General features: G+C 45.0%; 15 protein-coding genes across 15 annotated transcripts; 9 read left to right on the top strand and 6 right to left on the bottom strand.

Moving 5' to 3' along the window:
- Positions 1 to 73: 73 nt before the first annotated feature.
- On the top strand, positions 74 to 1,443 carry KL911_002885 (uncharacterized protein; the record flags this gene model as incomplete). The annotated part of the gene is made up of 2 exons (XM_043198003.1): positions 74 to 122; positions 995 to 1,443. 2 exons carry the CDS (start codon positions 74 to 76, stop codon positions 1,441 to 1,443), a joined length of 498 nt encoding a protein of 165 aa, XP_043054483.1.
- Positions 1,444 to 2,340: 897 nt separating this feature from the next.
- KL911_002886 (uncharacterized protein) lies at positions 2,341 to 4,047 on the top strand (the record flags this gene model as incomplete). The annotated part of the gene is made up of 1 exon (XM_043198004.1): positions 2,341 to 4,047. One exon carries the CDS (start codon positions 2,341 to 2,343, stop codon positions 4,045 to 4,047), a length of 1,707 nt encoding a protein of 568 aa, XP_043054484.1.
- A 97-nt stretch (positions 4,048 to 4,144) lies between these two features.
- On the bottom strand, positions 4,145 to 5,203 carry KL911_002887 (uncharacterized protein; the record flags this gene model as incomplete). Its single annotated transcript, XM_043198005.1, has 1 exon — positions 4,145 to 5,203. One exon carries the CDS (start codon positions 5,201 to 5,203, stop codon positions 4,145 to 4,147), a length of 1,059 nt encoding a protein of 352 aa, XP_043054485.1.
- A 123-nt stretch (positions 5,204 to 5,326) lies between these two features.
- Positions 5,327 to 8,425, top strand: KL911_002888 (uncharacterized protein; the record flags this gene model as incomplete). Its single annotated transcript, XM_043198006.1, has 1 exon — positions 5,327 to 8,425. The coding sequence occupies one exon, from the start codon at positions 5,327 to 5,329 to the stop codon at positions 8,423 to 8,425; it is 3,099 nt and encodes a 1,032-aa protein (XP_043054486.1).
- Position 8,426: 1 nt separating this feature from the next.
- On the bottom strand, positions 8,427 to 8,738 carry KL911_002889 (uncharacterized protein; the record flags this gene model as incomplete). Its single annotated transcript, XM_043198007.1, has 1 exon — positions 8,427 to 8,738. The coding sequence occupies one exon, from the start codon at positions 8,736 to 8,738 to the stop codon at positions 8,427 to 8,429; it is 312 nt and encodes a 103-aa protein (XP_043054487.1).
- Positions 8,739 to 9,033: 295 nt separating this feature from the next.
- On the top strand, positions 9,034 to 10,914 carry KL911_002890 (uncharacterized protein; the record flags this gene model as incomplete). The annotated part of the gene is made up of 1 exon (XM_043198009.1): positions 9,034 to 10,914. The coding sequence occupies one exon, from the start codon at positions 9,034 to 9,036 to the stop codon at positions 10,912 to 10,914; it is 1,881 nt and encodes a 626-aa protein (XP_043054488.1).
- Positions 10,915 to 11,019: 105 nt separating this feature from the next.
- Positions 11,020 to 12,732, bottom strand: KL911_002891 (uncharacterized protein; the record flags this gene model as incomplete). Its single annotated transcript, XM_043198010.1, has 1 exon — positions 11,020 to 12,732. The coding sequence occupies one exon, from the start codon at positions 12,730 to 12,732 to the stop codon at positions 11,020 to 11,022; it is 1,713 nt and encodes a 570-aa protein (XP_043054489.1).
- A 236-nt stretch (positions 12,733 to 12,968) lies between these two features.
- Positions 12,969 to 14,720, bottom strand: KL911_002892 (uncharacterized protein; the record flags this gene model as incomplete). Its single annotated transcript, XM_043198011.1, has 1 exon — positions 12,969 to 14,720. One exon carries the CDS (start codon positions 14,718 to 14,720, stop codon positions 12,969 to 12,971), a length of 1,752 nt encoding a protein of 583 aa, XP_043054490.1.
- A 1,297-nt stretch (positions 14,721 to 16,017) lies between these two features.
- On the top strand, positions 16,018 to 17,712 carry KL911_002893 (uncharacterized protein; the record flags this gene model as incomplete). The annotated part of the gene is made up of 1 exon (XM_043198012.1): positions 16,018 to 17,712. The coding sequence occupies one exon, from the start codon at positions 16,018 to 16,020 to the stop codon at positions 17,710 to 17,712; it is 1,695 nt and encodes a 564-aa protein (XP_043054491.1).
- A 202-nt stretch (positions 17,713 to 17,914) lies between these two features.
- KL911_002894 (uncharacterized protein) lies at positions 17,915 to 19,075 on the top strand (the record flags this gene model as incomplete). The annotated part of the gene is made up of 1 exon (XM_043198013.1): positions 17,915 to 19,075. One exon carries the CDS (start codon positions 17,915 to 17,917, stop codon positions 19,073 to 19,075), a length of 1,161 nt encoding a protein of 386 aa, XP_043054492.1.
- Positions 19,076 to 19,079: 4 nt separating this feature from the next.
- KL911_002895 (uncharacterized protein) lies at positions 19,080 to 19,970 on the bottom strand (the record flags this gene model as incomplete). The annotated part of the gene is made up of 1 exon (XM_043198014.1): positions 19,080 to 19,970. The coding sequence occupies one exon, from the start codon at positions 19,968 to 19,970 to the stop codon at positions 19,080 to 19,082; it is 891 nt and encodes a 296-aa protein (XP_043054493.1).
- A 340-nt stretch (positions 19,971 to 20,310) lies between these two features.
- KL911_002896 (uncharacterized protein) lies at positions 20,311 to 21,222 on the top strand (the record flags this gene model as incomplete). Its single annotated transcript, XM_043198015.1, has 1 exon — positions 20,311 to 21,222. One exon carries the CDS (start codon positions 20,311 to 20,313, stop codon positions 21,220 to 21,222), a length of 912 nt encoding a protein of 303 aa, XP_043054494.1.
- A 361-nt stretch (positions 21,223 to 21,583) lies between these two features.
- Positions 21,584 to 22,420, top strand: KL911_002897 (uncharacterized protein; the record flags this gene model as incomplete). The annotated part of the gene is made up of 1 exon (XM_043198016.1): positions 21,584 to 22,420. One exon carries the CDS (start codon positions 21,584 to 21,586, stop codon positions 22,418 to 22,420), a length of 837 nt encoding a protein of 278 aa, XP_043054495.1.
- Positions 22,421 to 22,455: 35 nt separating this feature from the next.
- Positions 22,456 to 23,201, top strand: KL911_002898 (uncharacterized protein; the record flags this gene model as incomplete). The annotated part of the gene is made up of 2 exons (XM_043198017.1): positions 22,456 to 23,086; positions 23,170 to 23,201. The coding sequence occupies 2 exons, from the start codon at positions 22,456 to 22,458 to the stop codon at positions 23,199 to 23,201; spliced, it is 663 nt and encodes a 220-aa protein (XP_043054496.1).
- Positions 23,202 to 23,215: 14 nt separating this feature from the next.
- KL911_002899 (uncharacterized protein) lies at positions 23,216 to 24,610 on the bottom strand (the record flags this gene model as incomplete). Its single annotated transcript, XM_043198018.1, has 1 exon — positions 23,216 to 24,610. One exon carries the CDS (start codon positions 24,608 to 24,610, stop codon positions 23,216 to 23,218), a length of 1,395 nt encoding a protein of 464 aa, XP_043054497.1.
- Between the last annotated feature and the right edge of the window lie 48 nt (positions 24,611 to 24,658).

The raw sequence follows: 24,658 nt of genomic DNA on the forward strand, positions 1-24,658 counted from the left end.
ATCAAGAAAGTATAGCCAGCTGAACATGTTCCAGGAGCTTATCACTCCAATAGCGCAGTAGGTGCTATACGCTATGAGTCTCAGAAACTCAAACCTTTGTAACACTTCAAAATTCCTGGACTGTATGTCAAGCAACTGTATCACACATGACAGAGGAATAAGCCCCACTATGTAGAGAAAGTTGAGTCTATCCAATATGAAGACGCGACGTGACAATGTGGAGCTGAACTCGCAAACCTCATTGAAGCTATTTGAGAATATCACAAACCACACAAACGTGAGCAGTGCTTTGAAAAGCCACTCAGCGGAGCCAAAAAGAAGCGGGAACAACGAGACGTAGCCAGAGGCAGTAAGGGTTTCGTAGAGTGGAAGCAACTTGCGATCGCGCGGTATCAGAAAAGTGAAGGGTATAATAACTAGCATGATAGCTTTCTCGTGAACATGCCAGCCAAATAAGAAGGATGCCCATGCACACAAGGTCATGGATCCTATGAACCGCCCAAACGTTGGGCTAAGGAACAAAGGCACCAGGGACAAAAATTGATAAAAGAGCGTCAAAAGAAATGTGTGGTTCGGCTGTATATTAGGAAGAACGAAAAACTCAACGTCTCCAACCAGTCCTCGGGTCAAGGTGTTCGCAGTCCTGAGTTTCTCAAGGTCCAATTGCTTGAAAATCAGCGAAAGAATACGGGCTGAACCGGGTACTCTCAATGCCAGTTGGATCAAGACCCTATCAACTAGAGAATATATGGCCCATATATTGGGAGCCCAATAAGCATGCGTAAGTCCTCTTGAAAAAGGGAATAGTCGTTGGACTACTGTGTGCACCTGCCCATAATAGATGAAAGGTCCAAACGCCACCGCAAACACACCCAGCACAACAGAAGCCAGCTTAAATAGATTTTTCCATTTCACGTAATTGAACAAATCACTGATAGAAGTTGGAAATTTAGCTTTCGAATCCAGACAGTAGGCTGACAGAAGGTAAACGAAGTAGCAAGGGGCAATGTAGAGGAAGATATGCTTGAAGCACAACAAGACAGCAAACCAGAAGCCACACCGAAGATAATTGCCGAGCTTAGCGTTGACTATGGACAGTACCAGAATGCCCATCAAGAATCCATTGTACTGGAAATGAATATGATCCACCATGAAAAGGCCTGGCGAGAGAACAATAGAGGACGCAACCACAAAATTGCGTTTCTTCTCTTTCAGATTGGACGATTTGCTGACGAAATACTGCAGCGACAGGAAGAGTACTATTTCACTCACTATGACGGTGCTTCTTTGGAAAATAACTGTTGGCATTCCAAACTCTCCTTTAGCCACAAGACTGATACAACCATCTTCCGATACGCTGGGAGGAACAAAAAGCGACAAGAACCACTCGAAGTACGCAAAGAAAGGGGGGTAATCAAGAGTCCACTCGCTCGTGTTCTCTAAATACCACCTTTCTAGGGGTAAGAGTTTGGTGATTGAGAGCCAATTGCGATGCACATCAAAATCTGTGGAATAGTAGGCCGGAAACAGCAGAATTTTAAGCAGCGTCGAGGCCACCCAAATGTTCCACAGCGAGAAATTATACTGGGTGGACATCTGCACAAAATAAGAACAATTAAATTTTTAGCCAAGGCAGGCACTTGGGGTTATTTTTCTGGAGGAGCGTTTTGGGTCAAGAAACAGCAACTGTGCGGCGACCGGGGCCTTTTGTGTTATCATTGGGAAAACCCGGAGCTGTAGGAAATGCCAGTGCAAACTGGTAATTACTACCAAAAGTCTATGCTTGTACCGACCGGGATGGCCCAGGTCCCTTCCGATAGTAGCTTCTTTATGGGCAAGAAGGGAGATTTAAATAATCTTTGTCAAGAAGGAAACAAGTCAACAAGCAGTCGAATTACGTAGCCCCTTGTCATACTTCTCGTATATAGAGACTATCGAGGTACATTGGTTACCGGAAAAGCAGGTTCAGGCCGAAAGCAGACCGAGCGTGCGCAGTAATTTGTCTCGGACTTTACATAGACATATTAATTTCCGCGTTCTTCTATCTTATTTTAAGAGGGATATAATTTGAGACCGCAAACTAATTTGGCTAGGTAGGAACGGTGTGCAATCGGACCAGTAGGCTAGTGAAGGGATACTGGGAGCCTCAAGGTACCCATTTTTTGGCATCGAACAAATCAACGGAAGCTTTAGTGAATGCTCCAATCCCGTCACGCTTTAATTGCATAACATCACCTTATGGTTAGATCATTAAATCCCTTAAAGAATTAAACATTTGTGCCATAGTTTTAGAAAAGCTCAGGACATACTACTCTTGGGAGAGCAAGCTTCAAACTTGAAATGCCCTTTGTGCCTTCCCGCAAAACGGCAAATCCAGGCCCCGCCTCATCTTCCGAGAGCATATCAAGTAATCCCGAACAAAATTACCGAAGACGTTCAAGCGATCCAATCTCAAAGGATGACTTGCCATTGTCAATCAGCTTCATGAAGAGGCCTTCTAGATCTAGCTTTTCGGGAGAGAGTGATGAAATCATGAAACTCAACACCATTTTGAACTCAAAAACACACTCTCCGCCGCCCTCCCAGGAAATGCCCGAATCCGAAGTCGATTATGAGTTCTCTCCAGAACCAATACGTAGCCCAGCCTCGCTACCGGACTCCAAGTACCAGCTCATGTCTCCGTTGGTGCGCAAGAAGTCGGGGGAGCTTGTTAAATCGTCCCTCAAGCTCAATTCTCTGGATGGTAGCTCCAAATCCCTACCCTCCACTCCAACATACAAACAAGTGCATTTTGGCGGAAACATAGCTGTCAAGTATTTTGATGAAGCAGATAAGCCGAGCTCCATTAGCGCAGGCAACTCCCCTTTTGTTTCCGATGACGAATACAACTCAGAGTGCGAATCTGACGATGATTATTTTGGCCCCCAAGATACAATCTACAGCGTTTCAAAAGAGTATGTTGAATCTGGGAGCCAGAGGTCGATTGAGAAGTTCAAGAAGCTAATCAAGGCGTGGGACTTCAATTCGGATCAGTTCCGAAGAATTTCCTACAGAGATCAAATTGATAAAGAAACACCTGTTTTTCTAGAGAGGTGTTTTTTGAGCGTGGATAAGACCGAACTGTTAGGACAAATTGCCGTGAAAAACCTCTCATATCAAAAGTCTGTAACGGTTCGGTACACCTTCAACGACTGGGAGACGGCCATCAATATGGAAGCTTCTTATGTTCCAGACATCCCAAGGCTACTGAAACGCGCGAACTACGATAGGTTCATTTTCAAACTATCAGTTCCCACATTATTTTCACAGTTCTATTCTAGCCACCAGCCGCTCGTCGACCAAGATCCATGTTTTTATCTTTGTGTCCGATACGTTTCCGATGATCAAATTTTTTGGGATAACAATTATAGGAAAAACTATGAGTTGCGATTCTCTACGGAGGCATCTCGCGCCAAAGCACATAGAAAAAGCTCTCATCATGAAAACATGTATTCATCGAAGTTTCTTCGGAAAAGTGCCAGTTTTGAGGATGTTTCATCCGCATTGGGTTCCAAAAACGCTTCGAACCCCAGATCATTTCCTGAACTGGACAATGCTCTGAAAGACCTAAGTTTGCCAAAGCCTTCTAGAGCTGGACAACATCAACAGATCCCTTATGATTTCCACCAAGAAACAATTTTAGATAGCAGCATGAACTCGCCGGGAACCCCATTGATTCTTCAAAATGTTAGTGCTGCCCCTACATTCACGGACTTAATGTCGCCGTCTCTTCCTTTGAAAGTAAAAAATGAGAACGAACCTAATCAAAATGAAAAGGAAATCTCCCCAACCACAAAAGTGCCTGAAGATAAAATTCCGCCAGTTTCCGAGTATACAGGTGCAGCCAACCATTCGCGTAAACCAGAGATCAACTCAAAATCGTATCAACAACTACTAGAGAATTACTGTTTTTTTCAAGGCCCCTCCACTGTGTCTTCATTTTTAGACAATAACAACGCTAATGAGAAGTCACAAGTTGACAACAAATTTGGCCATGATTTCTATTAAAAAAAAGCATTCGGTCACTACCTGGCGTACCATAATTGCCATCATCGCTTACCCACTGTTCGCTGGATACTTCCTATATAATGTCCATTGTAATCGATTAAACCTTTCTTTTCTTTCTTTCTGGCAACTCTTCTTCAGCATCCATAAACTCGGTGTCGCCTTCTTCTTCAGCGCTCGAATCAATAATCTCATCTTGTTCTTCACCTTCACTACTGCCATCTTCATCCCCACTCACCTCGTCTTCGCTGTCGCTCAATTGATCATATTTGCTCTTCAGACCTTTCATCTTCCTGGTTTGCAGTTTACTTAGGTCTTGGACACCGACGTGAACCTTGGCGATCTTGTCACCCATGCTATCCACATCAACGTTCTTCTTTTGAGTTGGTTGCAATTGTTTAGGCACCCTGAGTGCTTCCTTCTCCATCTCAGAGTCAGGATACTGATGTCTGCCGATTTTGAAGTCAAGTCTAGGACCTGTCTCTTCAAGCTCCACTCTTGGAAGCTTTGGCTCAGCAGACTTGTAAGTCTTCAATTTGTATACGCGGAAATGAACCAAAGGAAGCTTAGAGATACTCTCGTCATTGTCGTCCTCTTCAATTGCTGACACAGCAATAACATGCTGTAGACCCGAAACATCCTGTAGTTTGGTGACTTCTCCTCTAAAAAAGTCCAAGAACAAGGACTTAATCTGTTTGAAAAGAGGATGGGTATCAAAAATGGAACCATTGAACACAAACATCGGTTTCAAACCGATTTGGAAAGTCGCCTTCTTAAAGTCCTCCAATAACTTGTAGTTGTTCAGCACAAGCAACTCGACCATGTCGTAGACCTTATAGTTGAACGTGCGCACAAAAGTTAAATTATTAGGTCTCTTCTTGTTGCTACTCATGAAAACAAGCAATGAAGCATCATTCTTCTCGCTGAAGAACTCTAACTTAGATGCGTCTTCAAATGGTAGCAGCTCGTTTTTCTTGGTGAACCGTTTGATGTCTGGTTTTTTTAGAGCAGCCAAATCCACTGTGATATCATGAAGGGCTTTGTTCGAGGTAGTTCCCGGAACAAACAATGCTGTCTTCACATTCTCAACTATTTTGGGTTGTCTTTTGTCCAGGGCTCTTTTCGAACGCGCGTTCTTGGGCTTGATCGTCCTAATCATATTGGCTTTTTTTTTTTTTTTTTTTGAAAATTATTTTAAAATAATTTTTTGGGATCCCAAACAAAAGAGTTACCCGGGGCTGAGTGTCTTTTATTTACCAAATAAATCTATAGATCTTCTTTCATGTTCAGTTTCAACCTTGAAAGATTAAGGAGTTCCACACCTGCTAATATAAGGCAGTCGACACATGCGGTGAGATTGATAGAAACCGTACACACAGATTCATTTGTTATCTCTAGATACCCCTGTGAACTTCCGCAGCTTAAAAGTGACGAAACCATATGCTATGGCTCTCTCGATTCTGCGACCGGAAAAGCTGTTCTGGTGACCAGCGAGAGGATTCTCATCTATAACTATAGCTCAGGAGATATTCATCCTGTATGCTTCGAATTCAGCTACGAGAAAAATGAGCACGGTATTCTTCCCCAAGTCAAACTCTTTCCCAATTCCAGTAATAAAGATACAAGTGTCGTGATCGTGGATTCTTTTACAGGAGTGGTCAGATATGTTGAGTCGTTGAGTCTGTCACCATCTCTTGAAATCTTTGACGGCGTTCAGACAACCACCGTCAAACTTTCAGCAAATGAAATTGTCACGATTGTCGATTTTTTTGTTGGAATTGGTTTAGTTATTGCTACTAGCCATAGACGTGTGCTAACATTGTCGGTGAGAGATCACCTTGGAAAAGCAAAGTTTATTTTGAACGATGTCTATGCACCGAAATCATTGATGAAACTATTTTTGGGACTGACCTCGCAGATCGGTGCGGGATACGAAAACACAAACAAAGTGATCGCTATCAAGTGTGCCAATAGAAATGGAGTCACATGCCAATTATGCATTCAAGAGGAGGACGGAAAACTAGTCATTGCGGATTGGATGAATGGGTCGATTAATATTAGCTCACATTATAACCTCAAAGCACTCCTAGCCGAACAGATACTGGACTCCGAATCTCTTAAGATAAAGGACATTGAACTGATGGGAAGTAGTGAATATATTGTTCTCACATCTTGTGAAGGAAGTACTGGAAAGAGATTACAAATTTCCATGGTGAGAATAGGAGACAATCCTTCTGTGGTATACGTTCACGAGATCACTAGCATCAGTGCAACGGATTATTTCCCAAAATTATCTGTGAAAAACCAAATTGCAAGTATAATAACCAAGTCTTCCATCATTACGGTAGATATTGAGTCTAGCTTAAACGAAAGATGGGAAGATTTTATTAATTTCAATAAAGATGTTGCACTTTACGGATATGACACTGACGAGCATGATGATATAACAGTTCTGACTGAAGAAGGTATATTCCAAATCAAAGTTGAAAAAACAGTGGACAGGTTTTCTAGTGTTGATTTTCTGAAAAGTCATATAAGACAGGCGTTGCAATACAGCAGTAGCCTGAATTTACTTGATTTTAGCCTTTCAACTTTAAGAGTGGCTGTCAGCACCGAGGATATTGAAAATGCAGTTTTGGCTATTGCACAAGAAATAACGTCGAACAAATTCAATGACTTAGCTGGATTCACACATTTGCAGGTCAATCTACACAAAAGAGGCGATCTTCTGAAGAAACTAGGCCACTTTTGCAACGAAAATTTCGTGTTAGAAGAGGCTACATGGATTCAGCTTATGAGACATGTTGAGGAAGTTGAACTCTCAAGTGCACTATACGAAAAGCTTAGCAACATCGAACCATTGCGATTGATCGCGGAAAAGCTAATCAGAAAAGAGATAGGGTCCAAAAGTGTTGATGAATATTTCATGGATCCAACTTTGTCAATAATCAGTTTTCTAGAACTCCTGGTAGCAAACACGGATCTGGAAGACCCTGCAGACTTATTGCTTTTCGGTGAAATGCTTGCCAATGTGCTGAAAGAGGGTTACTTAGAAATTGAAATCAACGAAACGAGGTCTTCGAACATCCTCCGGGGAGCAAGAGAGTTTTTGTCGAGCGTGAATGAGATTTTGAAAAATCTCACAATTACTTACGCTGACGTTTTGGAAGCTGTTGAAGAGAGCGAGCTCAAGACACGCGTGAGCAAAACTGTTTTAACTCTAGCATTATTCCTCTATTATGCCGAGATCACAGGGCACGGTGAGCTTCTAGCTAAAAATAGAGAAGGATGGGTCAGATTGTTCATTGTTCTGGGGCAACAACAAGAATTAATGCAGCTCGCAGAAAAGAACAACGATCTGGAAAGTTTATGCGAAATTATTGATTCCGAAAGAGAACAAGCCCCAGATGGGGATGCTTTAGTTACACTCAAACTCGAGGAGTGTTTCCAGCGTTATGGATACCGATTTGCAGAGGTGTTGTTTGGATTTTATGCTAGAACCAGAAAGATCCAGTTGATCCTCAACTACTTCCCTCGATATCCAGATTACGTGCGCAAGTTCTTGAGTTCTAACATCAATAACTATAAATTTGCCTGGATACTGGACGTGGAAAACGATGAGTATTTCAAGGCAGCAGAAAAGCTAATTGCATATGTTTCCACTGCAGAGTCAGAGGAAATTGAAAAGAAAAAGCTCGAGCTGAATATTGCCAAACTTTCGCTAATATCCCTAGATGAGGACCATGACAGCTTTTTGGATGAGATTGAAATACACTTGCAAATGATTGAGCTTCAATCAAACTATGCGAGATTGATCGATTCAAAAACTAAAGACGGGTTTATACAGGAGTCAAGGTACTTGGTCGATAACAAGCTTACGAGCTTTGAGAGTCAGATTGGCAATATCGTGGCAAAGATGGATAAGCAACAACAATTGGCATTGTTTGAGATGGTCCAGTTACTGACATTAGTGACGTTTGATGAGTTCAACCATAATAATTTCGCCAACTTGTTCAAATTGTTGAATTTGATCAAGCACTCAAATCCATCAAGAGTGATAAGCAACCTCAGTGGATATTCGCATTATCACGAGATTCTGGAAACCTTGATATGGAAAAGGCTGTTTTTGACTACTGATTGGGATGGAATCCTAAATGGATCTGACGTGCATACAAATGAGTATTTCGAAATGATGACTGGGATATCGAGTCTCAATATGGAACTTCCCTCTAAAGTCCAGGATCTAATGATGGATCCGGACGATATTAATTATCTAGAGGCTGACGAAAGCCTTCGTGATGATTTGCTGAAGGAGAACGATCTTTTGTCGGACCTGAACAACAAGATCAAACTAGAACAATGGTTAAATAGATTGAAGTAAGTCAATTTTTGGTGATGATCTTTTGACTCTCGTCTATCTTGCATCTGACAAGGCGCTCCGTCATCGGTCTATCTGTTTCGTAGTCCTCTTCCCTATAGTTTGTTAAAGAGTTAGATGCTAGACTAACTGCTCTGATGATTCTCATCCAATTCTGTGTCACGGTTTCGATGCATCCTGCTTCTTCCCCCAGAAGTTCTATTTGACCAGCAAATTCTTCCAGTGAAGTGTTGAGGTGTTTGGTCAAGTCTCTTATCTGTTGGAGGCTTTCGAGCTCTTTGAGTTTCTGTTGCACTTTCACGTTTAGGGGATCCATATTTAGATGATGATAAGAACGCGCGCCATGTTTTTTTTTCTTTTCTTTAATAGAGTCGCGATGAAGTCGATCGACGGGGCCTAAAATATAGACAAGACCTCTTGGATTGGTCAGAAGAATTACCCAGATCGTTGTCTCGTAAAAATCAATATCAATTAAGCACACCGGTCGATAGTGAAGTTTGGTGTGCGACTTACCAAATCCGCGGGAGTTTCACTAACCCCACGAGAAACGATCCGCTCTTCTTTAGCCCCACATTGAATACAAGCAAGAACAAACTTATCTGAACACAGTTATGTCAGAGCCATCCACCAAAAAAAGACAGCGGCCGAGACCCTGCGATGCATGCGCCATCCGCCGTGTCAAGTGCGATATAGATTCTTGCACCGGGGGTGTCTGCTCGAATTGCCTCACTCACAATGTGCCCTGCACTAACCTCCGCGTGAGACACAAATCCGGTCCAAAGAAGTATGCAAGATCAAACAAACACCCAAAGGTTTCTGATCAGGGAAGCTCTACTCAGTCTACATTACCTGCTCATGTGTGTGCGCTCTCTTTGAGACAAATCATTACCTATCTTGAGATATATCATTCGATATTTTATGATATCTGGCCGGTGGTATCAATTCAGAATACAGTTTCAGTTTTGACACGATCGAGCTCCTTGGAGAATGTGGAGCAGGTGTTTCAACTAGCGAATGTATCGAACGACTTTCGTATCACCATCGCCGAGGACAATGCCCAAGAGTATGCTCTCTGTTGCGCATTGTGCGCTACTATCGCACAGTATCACAGTTTCGTCGAATATACTCCAGGCAAGAGCGATCTCGACAATGCTGGCTTATATGCTCAAGAGGCAAGGCGGATCATTTATCAGTACAGACTGAAGAGTACGCCAAACATTGATCTCCTTCTGACATCTTTCTTCCTACATAAATTCTATGCTATTGCGCCTGGCCAACAGCACAGGGGTCTTATTTATCTTCGTGAAGCCGTTTCTCTTGCAGAGGTTCTAAAGATGCACGAGCCCCAGTCACTGTTTCATTTGTCACCCTTTGAGGCTCATAGACAGAAAAAGATCTACTATCTGCTTGTGGTCACAGAAAGATACGTCAGCTTCAAAACTAATTTGCCAGTCCTTCTTGAACCTTCCATACCCCTTCCTGAAGCAGACTTCGAAAAATCTTCGAACTCGTTGTACGGATTCACCACTCTCTGTGCAATTTTCAGCGCCACAGATAAGCAATTCTACGTTGAACTTCATACTAAAGTGCTCGAGACAGGCCGCACTCACAACATGTTCCAGATTCCAGAGACCAACTTGTTTCAAGACTTCACCTTGAACGGATCCACAGAGTTAAAAAGACTATGGCTCCTTGAGATACAACAGAAGCTCCAGATTAGAATCGATGTGGATCGAATTGCAACAAGTGCTCAAAAAGTGAATGTCATCGTTTCAAAAGCTTGGCTTCAGTCTTTGGCCTGGTTGATAGCGTCAGCGAACTTTTTGGTTAGCTCTGACGAGAACCCTGCGGTTGAATACGAATGCTTTGATATCCGCTTTCCTTTGAAAGTCGCAAATGAGCTCCTCAGCAGTTTACAGAATCTCCCCGATCATGCGTTCAGGTACAATGGACCCGATATATCAATGAAGCTACTGGAGATAGCAGACTCTCTTTATATTCTGATCAAAAGCTATGTTGACACAGAAACCAAAGTGCTGGCTTACGAACGAATGGCTGCTGTATTCGATATGGTGCTAAAGTACAAAGCTGGATTGGATTTGCCCCGAGTCCTGTTCACAAAAATATCTAAACTCCTTGAAACTTGGAGGGTGAATGGCTTGCAAGAAACATTTGACGATTTGTCACCTGGGTTTCCTTCTTATGAACCTGCATTAACAGGCTCAGGCTCACTTGTACGCTGCAATACAAGAGAGGACAGTGCTTTTTTCAGCAATTTATTTTCCGGATCAAGAGCAAATTTGCAGCCTAGACAGAGTTCCGGTGTCCGACTGGATGTTTCTTCATCGTTGTTCGCATCTTTGGAAAAAGTATCATCTGGACAACTCAATCCACTGACACAGAATGAGCTCACGACACCCATGGGCGTAGCTTCGTTTTTTGTCGGACAGCTGGGGCCTAATACCCCATTCTACACACCTGGAGCGCCTTAGGGGAAACAAAATAGCAATCGTAATGATTTTATGACCTCTTGATATGATACTGATGTTTGTAGCTTGTAGCGAACTGTACCGAAAATGCGAGCAGGAAGTGTTTGCTCACTTTGGAAACTCAAACTCCCTCAGAAGAGGTGTCAGGTTTAGATTTTCCGGGACGGAGGCAACGTTTTCCGCTGTGTGTTCGTTTTGGTTCTCTTCGTAATCTGCTGGCTCTATTCTTGGACACGAAATATCCCAGTTGCTTCGATAAAATCCGAGCCTGCGAGCTTCCAAAGTCTCAGTGATAGTGTGTATAAGAGGCCCGAGCGAGCCGTTGGATTTCTGCCGCATGATAATACCGTGGATGCATGCAAGCTCGTCTAGCGCTAGGGCTGTATCGGGCGATCCTGGAGCAAATTGGATAAAGGTCTGCAGGGCGTTGGCGACTTCACTTAGCTTCACAATGACACCACTACCGTTGGTTTCAAATGCCTGGTACGGCATATCTTTCGTCTGGACCAGAAAGTCTTTCGCGATATGAATAGGATATCTTGGATCAAAGAAGTTGGCTTGATCACTCGTGGGCGTTAGAAGAAGTCGATCTCTAGCCATCAACCAGGCAATTGATTGCAACCAAGTTCGGGAAATTAGTATGTTGACCTTTTGAGACTGGTTGCGCACTTGAACGATGGACCTAGAGAGCTTGGTTTGCACGTCTTGGATCCACTCGTTTTTGAACAATAGGTCAAAGTTCTCGCTGAAAGGATCAAGTGCAGCAGTAGTGCGACGGAGAGAGTACTTGTTAAAGAAAGCGCAATCAGGAACACTGAACACTTGCGCAAGTTCGATGAATCCAGGTAACAGATCTGGGGCTTCATCGTCTTCCAAACTAGGAAGGGGCATCGTCGGCTCTAAAATCACGGGAAGCTGCTTTTTGAACGAGACATACCTCTCTGTGATGAGAAGCAAGTAGTAGATTTTCTTGAATCTGTGAGATGTATCTTTTGGCGATTCTCCCAAAACCTCGCTATCTCGAAGGTGAAGCATTTGTGCACAGCTGATTGCCTGTCGGAGATAGACCAATTCTTGCAGGTTGTCCTCATCAAGAGATGAAAAGTATATATGCAGGAAAAAGTTAGTTAGTACCTGATCCTCCGTGAGCATCCCGTCAAGGTCAAACATATAAATAGCTCTCTCTGCCTCCCTGACATAAGTCTCTGACGGAGGACAGCTTTTGAGTCCTAAGTGAGCCACTGTATCAAATTCTTCGCGGGTCCAGAAGGTGGTGTGTCTTGCAATAACTGCGCACAAGGCACATGAGAGAGCATACAACGACGCGTTGCCGGCGTTCAGCATGAAAAATGCGGTATCATTTATGTGGACTGAGCTTTCGTTGAGAAGATTCAGGCAGTCATCAACCGACAAGACTGGCCAGAGCGCATAGTATCGGGATTTATAAATTCTGAGGTACGGTCGAATCTCGCTGAGCGAAATTGAGCTTTTCTCACAGGTGGGAGAATTGATCAAGTCAGATCGGTTATCGAACGGAGTGGTCAATCGGAGGTTTTTGATCGCGCCGCTTCCTTCTACAAGGCTTTTAATAGCCTCTTCGGTCTTTTTATGGATTTTTCTGGGTCCAGATTTCTGTTTGACTCTGTTGTTTGTACACTCAATTCCATGAACGAAACAATTGGTGCATCTGCGATCCATCTTGAACTCAGCATCGCAGCGCACTCTTCTAAATGCGCATGCATCACAAGGTCGGATATACGGCCTTTTAGAATGGGTTTTTTGGCCAGGCGTTTGCTTTTTCCCACGGGTACTCACAGTCATAGAAGTTTCCCCAGAAAAATTAATTCTCAAATATATTGTACCTTTTATTATTTGCTTTCAATTTGTGGGGAAGTCGCGCCCAAAATGTTATCGTACGTAAAACGAAACTCCTCGATCAAAATTATATTTCAACCCCTAAATTGGAACAAGCACATGGGCGACCGTTACAAAATACTAGTCGAAGAGCATATTCAGTAAAATAACATCGCAGAACTGAAACTATACATCTCAAGCATTTAGACCTTAGCGGTGGTCGTACCGGCTTTCAGGTCGCCATCAACAACCTGTATGATATCCTCATTATTCAATTTTTTCAACATTTCGTCAGGGTTGAAAGTTTCCACCTGAGTGGACTTGAAGTCACGAGCACGGATGCCGTTATTGAATAAGATGTCCAGCTCAGCATACGTTCTTCCTTTTGTCTCTGGGAACTCGAACCAGACGTAGACCAGTGAGAAAACAGACAAGCCAGCCCATAACCAGGCCGATTTTGCTTTCCAGTTCCAAGCGGTTGGATTGAGCATGTATGGAGTGACAATCGAGACCGGGATTTGAGACAAGTTGTACCAATTTCTTGCGAGGGCAACTGTCTTGGCACGCACTGTCGACGATGGTATTTCTGCAACAGTACAGTAGGTGATAGGACCGATGGACGAGTCGTAGACAAAAGTGAAGACAAGAAGCAACGAACCAATTGCCCAGGATGCACTCTTGGCCGAAGAGAAGCCCAAACCTCCCACAATGATCAGGATGCATGTGTTGGTGCTGAGACCCAAAAAGAAGATGTCAAAACGGCCCAATTTTTGCGACAGCAGCCACGAGGCCAACGTTCCGAGAAGACCCAGCGCATATTGGATGATAGAGAAGGTGAAAGACATGCTTTTATCAAGTCCTGCCTGGATGTAGAAATAGGTCGAGTAGCCCATCAAGACGGATCCAGTGATATTCTGGATGAGCCAGATCATGGACGCAATTCTTGTTCTTCTGAAATTGCCGTGCTTGAAGCAGTCAAGGTACGAGACGTTGGATACTTTCGAAGACTCTTCCTTTATGGTGAGCTGCATTTTGTTCAGCATCGCTTCGGCTAGCGGAGCAACGTCGGGCACCTCTTGGTTTGGACTCAGCAGTCTCATGATGCTCTTCTTGGCCTCAGCGTCCCTGTTCTTTTTGACCAGCCACCACGGCGACTCTGGGGCTAGGTAGATTCCAATCACGATCGGAACAGGCCAGATCCACTGGATGGCAAAAGGAATTCTGTACGACCACTGGTTTGTCATGGTCATAGTGCCTCTCATCAAACAAGCAGCAAGCAACTGTCCGATAACCCAGCACGCATTAACATAAGTGGTGAGGTAGACTCTCAGGACCACGGGACAGACTTCCGAGGCGTACGAGACGGTAAGAGTTTGGAACGCACCCCAGACAATACCACACAGCAGCTCACCGGCAAGCAGCATCTGCACGTCGACGGCAAAGAAGATAATAAAGATCAAACCCACGACGGCGGCCATGAAGCCCATCAACGTACGTCTGTATCCCCATTTCTCAGCAACAAGACCGGCAATGTACAGTCCGATAATTTCACCGACGTAGGTCGACATGGAAAGCGATGTCTGCCACTTGGCCGGGACCTGGTACTCGTCAAGGTGAGGGTAGTATTTGCCGTATTTTTTGGCGAAAGGTTGCATCGAGTACAAACTGGTCAGCAGCTGGGTATCGTATCCCTCCATGATGATGGCTGTGGAAAGCACGATCGACCAGCCTGCGGCTTTCGGGAAGGTTTTCAGACCTTCCTTGAGCGACATTTGTTTCTCTTTTTTCTCGTTACTCTGGGCATTCGTCGAAATCTCCACGAATCTGGCAATGTAGTCGTTCAAAGCACCGCTCCCGTCATCACTACTATCAGATAAGGTGTTAACTTTTTTTGTGATGTCTGGAACGACTTCAACTTCTTCAGGCTTCTCGATGTTTTCGACGAACTCAGTCATGATGGATACAGATTGTCGAGAATGTATCAACTATATATAGTCCTAGTGCCAGACAAATATGACGTGGGGAGACGCTTGCCCATTCTGAATCCGGTCCAATTTTGGTGCGTGATCGCGGCCCCAGTTTGCTTCCAGAAACAGCTTGGAATAATGCTTTTTACTTTTGATGAATACTCGCGAGTACTCGTTTTGATTACCCCATATGCATTGTTGCAGTATGCAAGCACCAGTGCGAAATCATGCACTGAAGAATTTTGCAAAAGCATATAGCCCCGCGCTCTTGAGGAGGTGCATCTAGTGTAAGATCATGGAGATGTGTACTACATTGAGCTCTAGGGGCTAGAGAACCTTTCACTAGGCTCCGCCCTGGAGACCAAACTCTAGCAAGCTCTCAGCCTTGTGCATGAGATTCGAGCCATCAGCACAATAGGGCGCGCGCAGCCAGTTGCTCCACGAAATATCGCGAAAATAGAATTATGACGCATGGCTGAGATATTCTTGGCAGGCCGCATCTGCGGGGAAATAGTAATTGGGCAACTTTCCGGGGTTGGGTATGGGGCTTGAAAAAAAGGTTCATCATAGACCAAAACAATTTGGCTACGCACGCCGACGCTACGCAGCACACAGAGCCAGCTTAGGACGAGTTAGACGAATAGCCCCGCGCGTTGGGCGAATATTCCCACCCCACGGCAAAATGAACTACAGTTCCGTGTATGCGGATAGGGATATCTTCGGGAGTATCGCACTAAGAAGCAGGCACGATGCAGATTACACGACAAATCAGCTTTGTATTCTCTTCGGACTCAGCCGTTCCAATATATACTTGGGAGTTTTGAATCATTACAGTAAACACCTTGATTTTGTAGGTCGACCAGGAACTCCTTAGTGACGATTGCTCTGGCTTTCCTCCTGGCCTCCATGTGCTTGATGTGACTCCGCAGTGGCTGGCTAGGAGGGTAATTACGTCATTGCTATTCACTCATCGGCAGCTATTTCAGCGAGAATTAAATCTGCAATTCAATTCTCGCTCAAATTAAATTAGATCGTGATCAAATGCTCGCTGAAATAGGATCCTGTTCTGGGGTACATATAACAATCAAAAAACAATTGTGGACGTGCACGGGAGGTGGGGCCCATGACGCAAACGGAAGTCCTTTTTTTATTTTCGGGAAGTTGGGAGGGTACCAAAGCCTCTCGCTCGCTTCAGTAGAGAATGTCTTTAGTAAGCTCAAGCCATATAAAGAGCCTCCGCCTCCACAATTTTTTTAATCTCTCTTGACAATATTATTTCCTTATTATGACTATCGAGTCTCAAAAGCCTTGGTGGCAATCCGTCGTTGTCTACCAAGTTTGGCCAGCTTCCTTCAAAGATTCTAACGGAGACGGTATTGGAGATTTGAACGGAATTACTTCCGAGCTCGACCATATCAAATCTCTCGGTGTTGATGTGATTTGGCTTTCTCCCCACTATGCTTCGCCATTGGACGATATGGGATATGATATCTCCGACTACAATGCTATCAACCCTCAATTTGGCACGATGGAGGATATGGACAGACTGCTTGCCGAGATCAAGAAGAGAGGCATGAAATTGATTCTGGACCTCGTTATCAACCACACCTCGTCTGAGCACGCTTGGTTCAAGGAGTCCAGATCTAGCAGAGACAACCCGAAGAGAGACTGGTACATCTGGAAGGACAACGCCAACAACTGGCTTTCCTTCTTTTCTGGTTCTGCATGGACCTACGACGAAAAGACAAAGCAATACTACCTTCGCCTATTTGCTGAGACCCAGCCTGATTTGAACTGGGAGAACCCAGAGACTCGTGAAGCCATCTACAAATCTGCTCTAGAGTTCTGGTATGAGAAGGGCGTTTCTGGTTTCAGAATTGATACTGCTGGCCTCTACTCGAAAGTGCAGACCTTTGAGGACGCTCCAATTACCTATCCAGGTGAGAAATACCAGCCGGCTGGTCCCCTTATCAACTCTGGTCCGCGCATCCACGAGTTCCACAAGGAGATGTACGAGAAAGTGACTTCCAGGTATGACGCCATGACAGTGGGTGAAGTCGGTCACTGCTCGAAGGCGGACGCTCTCAAGTACGTCTCTGCGAAAGAGAAGGAGATGAACATGATGTTCTTATTCGACACAGTTGAAGTTGGATCTGACAAGAGCGACCGTTTTAGATATAATGGCTTCAGCTTGACCGACTTCAAAGATGCTATCATCAACCAGTCAGAGTTCATCTATGATGACGAGACCGGTGAACTGAACGACGCCTGGTCCACTGTTTTCATCGAGAACCACGACCAACCACGCTGTGTGTCAAGATTCGGCAACACCTCCAATAAACTGTTCTGGAGCAGATCTGCAAAGATGCTGGCACTGTTGCAGACAACCTTGACCGGCACCTTGTTTGTCTACCAGGGTCAGGAGATTGGTATGACCAATGTTCCACAGAAATGGGATATTTCAGAATATCTGGATATTAACACCATTAACTACTGGAACGCATTCAATGAGACGGAGCACTCTGATGAGGAGAAGGCCGAGCTGCTAAAGGTCATCAATCTACTGGCAAGAGACAACGCCAGGACTCCAGTTCAATGGGATTCTTCTGAATACGGTGGTTTCGGAGGTAAGCCTTGGATGAGAATTAACGACAACTACAAAGACATCAACGTTGCTTCGCAAAAGGATGACCCTAACTCTGTGCTGAACTTTTACAGAACTGCCATCAAGACTAGAAAACTTTACCCAGAGACGTTGACTTTTGGCCGTTTCGAGGTGCAAAATTACGATAACCAGGAGGTCTTCCATTACACCAAGACCAGCAACAAGGGCCAAAAAAAGATGGCTGTTGTTTTGAACTTTACTGATAGAGAGGTCGAATACCCAGTCCCTGAGGGAAAACTGCTCCTGTCTAATATTGCCAACAACATCACAGGCAAGCTGCAACCATACGAGGGTAGACTGATCGAGGTCAATTAGATTCTGCGGTCTAATCATGATATAAAGTTCAATGTTTTCTTTGTTTTATGAAACATTTAGCGGTTTGTAGAGCCTGGCGGGTATAGAGTAAATTCAATCTTTTCACTTCGTGGTATATTGGTTATGCGTTGGTCGCGACACGGTCGATCGACTTATAGTGAAATGTAAATAAAAAAATAAACCTCGCCAACCATTTGCTAAGATGGCTCGTTTAGCTAATAATCCGGCAGTATCCCGAGATCTTTCTGGGCATACGAAGCCAACAACATGCACAACTTCGGGCGTCTCATCCAACTCAATTGAATTGGATTTTGTGAAAAGGCGCTTCCTTCAACAGAACAAGGTGCTAGCCACGAAGAATTCAGAACTCATGGCAAGGATCAGTAAGTTGGAGGACCAATTGGCATCCGCCCAAAGCGACAATCTTTCTCTAAGAAATGCTGAGGTTAAAGTGAGGGATCACTTTGGGAAGAGTCTGGACTCACTGGAAATAGACGTCATCGAAAAGTTTGAGAGTATACTGTCGCAGATCAATCGAATGCGCCGCGAACTATCTGTCAGTGAAACTATAGCTGAAAGCCGACTAAGAGAACTAAAAGAGGCAAAGATACAAGAAATCAGGAATCGAGAACAGCAAAGCACGGAACGTTGGAAACGAAGGAGAAGAAGCCTTTCGATACGAGCAGAAACTGTTGACCCGCAAATGCCTGTCGTGATCCCAACCCCTGAACCTGAGCGCCCAGTTGTCAACGATCTTTGCACGCCAGATACCGTTGAAACCGAAAAAGCCACGCCCAAAGAGACCGTTCAAGAAATACCTAGACCTGCAGATGTTGAGGAAGTTCTGCATGAAGAGTTGCCACCTCGTCTGCCTTCAGACATGAATGGTTCTCCTGAGCTTCTGGCAACCCCTCCGCAATCAAAAGGAAGAGAAACGAAAGCAATTGAAATACAGAGCTCGTCTCCGGAACAGCTCTTGAAACCAAAACGCCCAATTGTTTTCCAAGACAATATTGACCCGCTCTCGATGCCCACTCGTGCAAGTAAGCGCAAATCTTTTTCGCCTCACCACTCAATTCGGAAGCTACGAAGAAAATCCATCATCGGAGATTCTTCAGACGCTAAGTCACGGCGAGCCACTATTATAGGAGTCAAAAGAAGCCGCAAAACGCAAAGGGAACCATTGTCGCAAATGGATTCGAATGTTCCCGCTCAACCGCAGAATCGGGACGAAACTCCAGCAGATTCGGTTTTCGAGTTTATGGAGACTACGGTCAATGCCGACCAAGAGAACTTGAACCGACAGCGTAGAAAAAGCATGAGTTTCCGTCGCACAGCTAGAGGTATAGAAGAGATTAATTAATGCGCTACACACTCATCTGCATCTTAATTGGCCCATGTGGATCGTAGTCCTTCACTTCAAAGTCTTCAAATTTGAAATCATCGATGGAGGTCACTTTTCTATTGATTTTCAGTGTTGGAAATGCTCGGGGATCCCGCTTGAGCTGCTCCTTGAGGGCGTCCACATGATCGCAATACACGTGCGAGTCACCCATGGTGTGGATAAATTCGCCTGGCTCCATATCCACGACGTGTGCGATCATATGTGTTAGAAGAGCATATGAGGCTATGTTAAATGGCACGCCAAGACCCATGTCACAGGAGCGCTGGTACATGATGCAACTAAGCTGCGGTTTGGAGTTCTTTGGGAAACTAACATAAAACTGACAGAAAACATGGCACGGTGGCAGGGCCATATCTTTGAAAGCCGGAGGATTCCACGCGCTCAAGATGATTCTTCTGTCGTATGGGTTGGTTCTGAGAGTCTCAATAATTTTAGCCAGCTGATCGTAGCCTTTACCTGTGTAGTCGGCGTCGCAGTCGACATATTCTGCGCCGAAATGTCTCCATTGGAAGCCATATACTGGACCGAGATCGCCTTCTCGTCTGTGGGTCAGGCCGAGCGAGTCAAGATACTCCCTAGACCCGTTTCCTTCCCATATTTTGACCCCCTTCTCCGTCAGTTTCTTGGCATCTGTCTCACCAGCAATAAACCAAAGGAGTTCGTGAAGAATACCCTTGAAAAACACCTTTTTGGTTGTCAGTAGAGGGAGTTTATCGTTCTTCAGCGAGAAACGTAGCTGCGGAGGAGCGAAAATGGAGTAAGTACCGGTTCCAGTGCGGTCCGGGCGGTGCTCGCCTTCGCTGATGATGCGCTGGCATAGATCAAGGTACGCCTGCTCTTCGGTATTTGCCATGAGAATAACGAAAACGTAACATCGAGATTTCGCGTTAGACGCGAAGCATCTCTGCACCAGACGGGCGAGGAAACGGGAAACCACATGAAGACTACTTTTCAGCCAGTTGGTAGAACACCCCTGCACCAGCTGCCAAGTTAACGGGTCGCACAGAGCTTGACTTTTATACCGGCTTCTATTGGCTGCTTGAAATTTTTTCGACTCGGTAGGTGCACAATTGTTTACTGGCCTTGGTGCGAGAGTGGCTCTGGTGAGAAAATTCCTGAGCGGTGGTTGGCCGGAAACCTCAAACTTTTTTGCAAAATATCTTTTGTCCTCAGACACTCGATAGAGCTTTAAGATGTATTCCCAACTTGGATCTTCGTTGCGGCGACCATTGAGACTCAGAGCCTTTTCTACCGCAAAGACTTCAGTGTCTTCCAACACCAAGAGAGTAGTGCAGGGTGTCATTGCTACTGTCGGTCTCGCTTCTGGTTATGTTCTTTACCAGGATTCCCAAACTGCTCAGGCCATGACTGCGGCCGAGCACGGTTTGCACGCTCCAGAGTACGGATGGTCTCACGGCGGTATGTTCGATACGTTTGACCATGCCTCCATTAGAAGAGGTTTCCAAGTTTACAGAGAGGTTTGTGCAGCATGCCATTCATTAGACAGAGTTGCTTGGAGAACGCTTGTTGGTGTTTCGCACACTCAGAATGAAGTCAGAGCCATGGCTGAAGAGTTCGAATACGACGATGAACCAGATGACCAAGGTAACCCAAGAAAGAGACCAGGTAAGCTTGCCGACTACATCCCAGGTCCTTATGCCAACGAACAGGCCGCCAGAGCTGCCAACCAGGGTGCCCTTCCTCCTGATCTCTCGCTGATTGTCAAGGCCAGACACGGTGGTTGTGACTACATTTTCTCGTTGTTGACTGGCTACCCAGAGGAGCCACCAGCCGGTGTCCAGCTGCCTCCAGGTGCCAACTACAATCCATACTTCCCAGGTGGTTCTATTGCCATGGGTAGAGTCTTGTTCGACGACCTTGTTGAGTACGAAGATGGCACTCCAGCTACCACATCGCAGATGGCCAAGGATGTTACAACATTCTTGAACTGGGCCGCTGAGCCTGAACACGATGAGAGAAAGAGACTTGGTGTCAAGGCTTTAATCATTGTCACCTCCCTCTACTTCCTGTCTGTCTGGGTGAAGAAGTTCAAGTGGACTCCAATCAAGCACAGAAAGATCACCTTCCATCCACCAAAGAAATAAACGTCAGCATTCCAAATTATAGACTAATGAGATTGTCCGTTCTGAGGAGCTTTGGTTCTTGATTGTCTATAACCTATGTATATCTATCTAAACTGACTATCTTGACCAGCGTCGATGGTTCTGAGTAGATTCTCGGGGAAACGAGATGCAATATTGCGAACGCTGCAGACTAGACAAAGCTGGTAGCGCACAATTGTGAACTTTCTGTTTCATCGAAAAGCCAAGCGCCCAATACCGGGTGAATAGCTAGAGGCATGATATTGGCCACCCTCGAAACTTGCAACCTTCGCTTCATGGTGTAAGGAAAAAAATTTTGTGAATTAATTTTTTTTTCCCTTAAGGAAGGAAAAACATCAGCACCATGACTGCTGATGTAAATGTCAGCACTGTCGTCAACGCCAATAATGCATTTATTTCTTTTCTGGACCACTTGCCCTGCGATATAGTGCGATCATTGTGGGTCACTCAATCCCTGAGCTTGAAGAACGAGGAGATACGAAGTCAGCTAGACTCATTGTTAAGGGATCAAAGACCGGGCAAGATCACAAAAGTAGAGACATTGCGCGATATCGCGAACTTGAGGGGCCTCCTTCTACGCAACTCGAGGGAACTTGTTGCTGAAGCAGAACAGTTGTCACAGATTTTGGCTCACCATCAAAGGTTATCCTCCAACGAACTACACCTAATGGACATTCTCAAGGATTCCAGAAACCAACAAAACACACGAACGTGGGAAGAGTTTACTCGCTTCAAACGCAAATTCGTCGCCACCGTTCAAGATGATTCTGATGCCGACGACGAGGATCCTCTGGCCCAGAAACGAGAAATAGTTCTCAGCGCTGGAGATAGTAGGGTCAAGAAGAAAATCAAAGAGAAAAAGGAGACGAGAGAGAAGGTCGAAAAGCATGAAAACCACACTCGCATTTCTATCAAGCTAGGAACAGAGTCGCCAGTTGCACCGACCCCATCGCCAGCTCCGAAAACACCGCCTCAAGAACAGTACTGCGTATGCCGAGGCCCAAGTATGGGTAAGATGATCGCGTGCGACAACTCATCTTGTCCGATAGAGTGGTTCCACTACAAATGCGTTGGGCTATACGCAGATCCAGGTGACAAACGCTGGTTTTGCAGTCCTGAGTGTGAACAGAAATATAAAAATCGCATCGCAAGAAAGAGACGCAGACGCAAAGCGTACTGAAAAATAATAGTTTATTATTTGTATATTAGAACGCAATGAATACCGCCACTAAGTTTAAGCTTCCACGATGTTCTTTATTGACAATGGACGCTTATGATACTTTGTACACGCCTCGAGAGCCAATTGCAGTAGCTTACAATCGTATCGCAGGCGCAATCAGCTCTGACGCAGTTATGGAGACGGGGGAATTTAAGCGACGGTTCAAAAGCGCATTCCAGAGCGTGTGGCAGAAATATCCAAACTATGGCAAAGCAGCACATATGCCGATAGACACTTTCTGGCGTTACGTTTTGGTTACGCTTTATGGTGGCAACTACGAGTTTATCGATGACATAATCAAGCATTTTGAGACACGAGAGGCCTACAAAGTATTTGACGATGTCCAGCCTTTTCTGAACTCAATCAAGAATTCAAAAGTTCAAACATGTATCGCCTCTAATGCAGAGCGAAGAATTGTGCGACTTATAATCGACGAATTTGGGCTCGGCAACTTTTTCAAACCGCAAGATATCTTTCTTAGCTACGATCTAGAGACATACAAGCCTGACAGCAGATTTTTTAAACTAATATTGGAACACGTACAAAGAAGAAATCCAGTAAGTCTTGACGAAGCGTGGCATGTCGGCGAAGACATGGAGAACGATGTAAATTGTGCACTTGACGCCGGTATGGGCTCTATCATGATCGACAGAGACCATACCTCCGGCCTTCTTGGCGACACAGAAACGGTGCGACAAATCGATCAGAAGTTTTTTGTTGTTTCTTCCCTTTTGGATATTAGAAAAGTGTTGAGTTTCACACAAGCATCCAAACAGTGAGCGCAATCACAATGGCCAAAACAATTCCTGTAATTATTCCGGCTGCGACACGATCCTTTGATTTGATTCTCATGGAGTTTGCGTTCAGGGACTCGTCATCCGCGCTGGTGCCCGCCTCGTTGTCTATGTTCGACGAACCGCCTCCGCGGGAAGAGCTGGTGCCATTGGTGCGGCGTCCTCCGTAGTAAGAATACGGAGCATCGTGCTTATCTATAAGCAGATTTTGGATCACTTCGAGGGCCGAGATTTGCTCACCGAGACCGTACCAACCGTCCCATCCCCCATATGCCCAGTTCATTCCACACGTGTGTCCATCGCTTCCTCCGCTACAGGACTCGGCGGCTCCTTTAGCAGAGGCAGTAATAATGTCCATAATCTTGTCATGGTATTCGGGAACCAGCTTGGCCGTTGCTCCAAGCATACGACTGAACACCGACTTGAACGATCTTTGGTCATTGTTACAAGTTCCTGATTCTTGACACTGGCGCTCATAAATGATCGAGTTGTTAAGGAAAGTTGCCGAGATGCCCTCGTAAAATCTTCCCACTTCAGTCAACCAACTTTGGTCCTCAGTATAATTGTACATGTATGCACAACCACCTATCAAGATGCCGTAGTTATAGGTCCACTCGGCTTTGGACAGGGTAGAACAGTTATCAGTTCCGATTTTCGCACCATCATAAACTTGGTAGCCGTTTCCGTTCAAGGAGATGAAATTCACATCTCTGAGCCAATCGTAAATAGTCTTCGCAGTGTCAGCATAGGTATCATTGGACGTGTATCGGGCTATTCTCGCAGCGATGTTGAACAGACCAGCGTTGGAGACAGAGTTCTTGTAATCGTAGCCCGTATTCCATGTAAAAATTTGCCATCTCAAGCCTCCACCACAGTTAGTGGTATCCCATCTGGACCACATGGTATTGTACACTGCTTGGGCCAGTCCCATCCAAGAAACGTCCTTATATTCTCCAGAAGGGTTGGTGAAATTTCTTTCAGCGGCCTCGAGAGCCGCAAGTCCCCAAAACGCTTGATCATCGTTACCCTCAGTTGCAGTCTGATTGGAAGGCATGTAGTCTTTATCTTGACCAATTTGGGCTAGTAAGGCGTCATAAATGATCGTCTCGTAGGTATCATTTTCGCAAAAATACCACGTGTCAATCAAACCACCAAAGACTTCTCCCGCAAGCCACCAGTAGTAAGGAGGTTGAAACATACCCACGGTTCCTCCATAGCGAATTCCTTCGTAATAGTCCATAATACCATCGACGATCAACGTGGCTGCATCGCAAACAGAATCTTGTGAAGTCGTATCCAGGTCAAGTCCCTTTACGGACCCCAGAAGAAGAGACGATAAGAGCGGCAACCAAATCATGATTGTAGCGATCGACTTCTGTATGCTAAAATCGTTTTGGGACTCTTA

The sequence above is a fragment of the Ogataea haglerorum genome (genome assembly GCF_019207285.1).
Source record: "Ogataea haglerorum isolate 81-453-3 chromosome Unknown 81-453-3_NODE_7_length_556738_cov_96.333754, whole genome shotgun sequence".
Lineage (NCBI taxonomy): Eukaryota > Fungi > Ascomycota > Pichiomycetes > Pichiales > Pichiaceae > Ogataea > Ogataea haglerorum.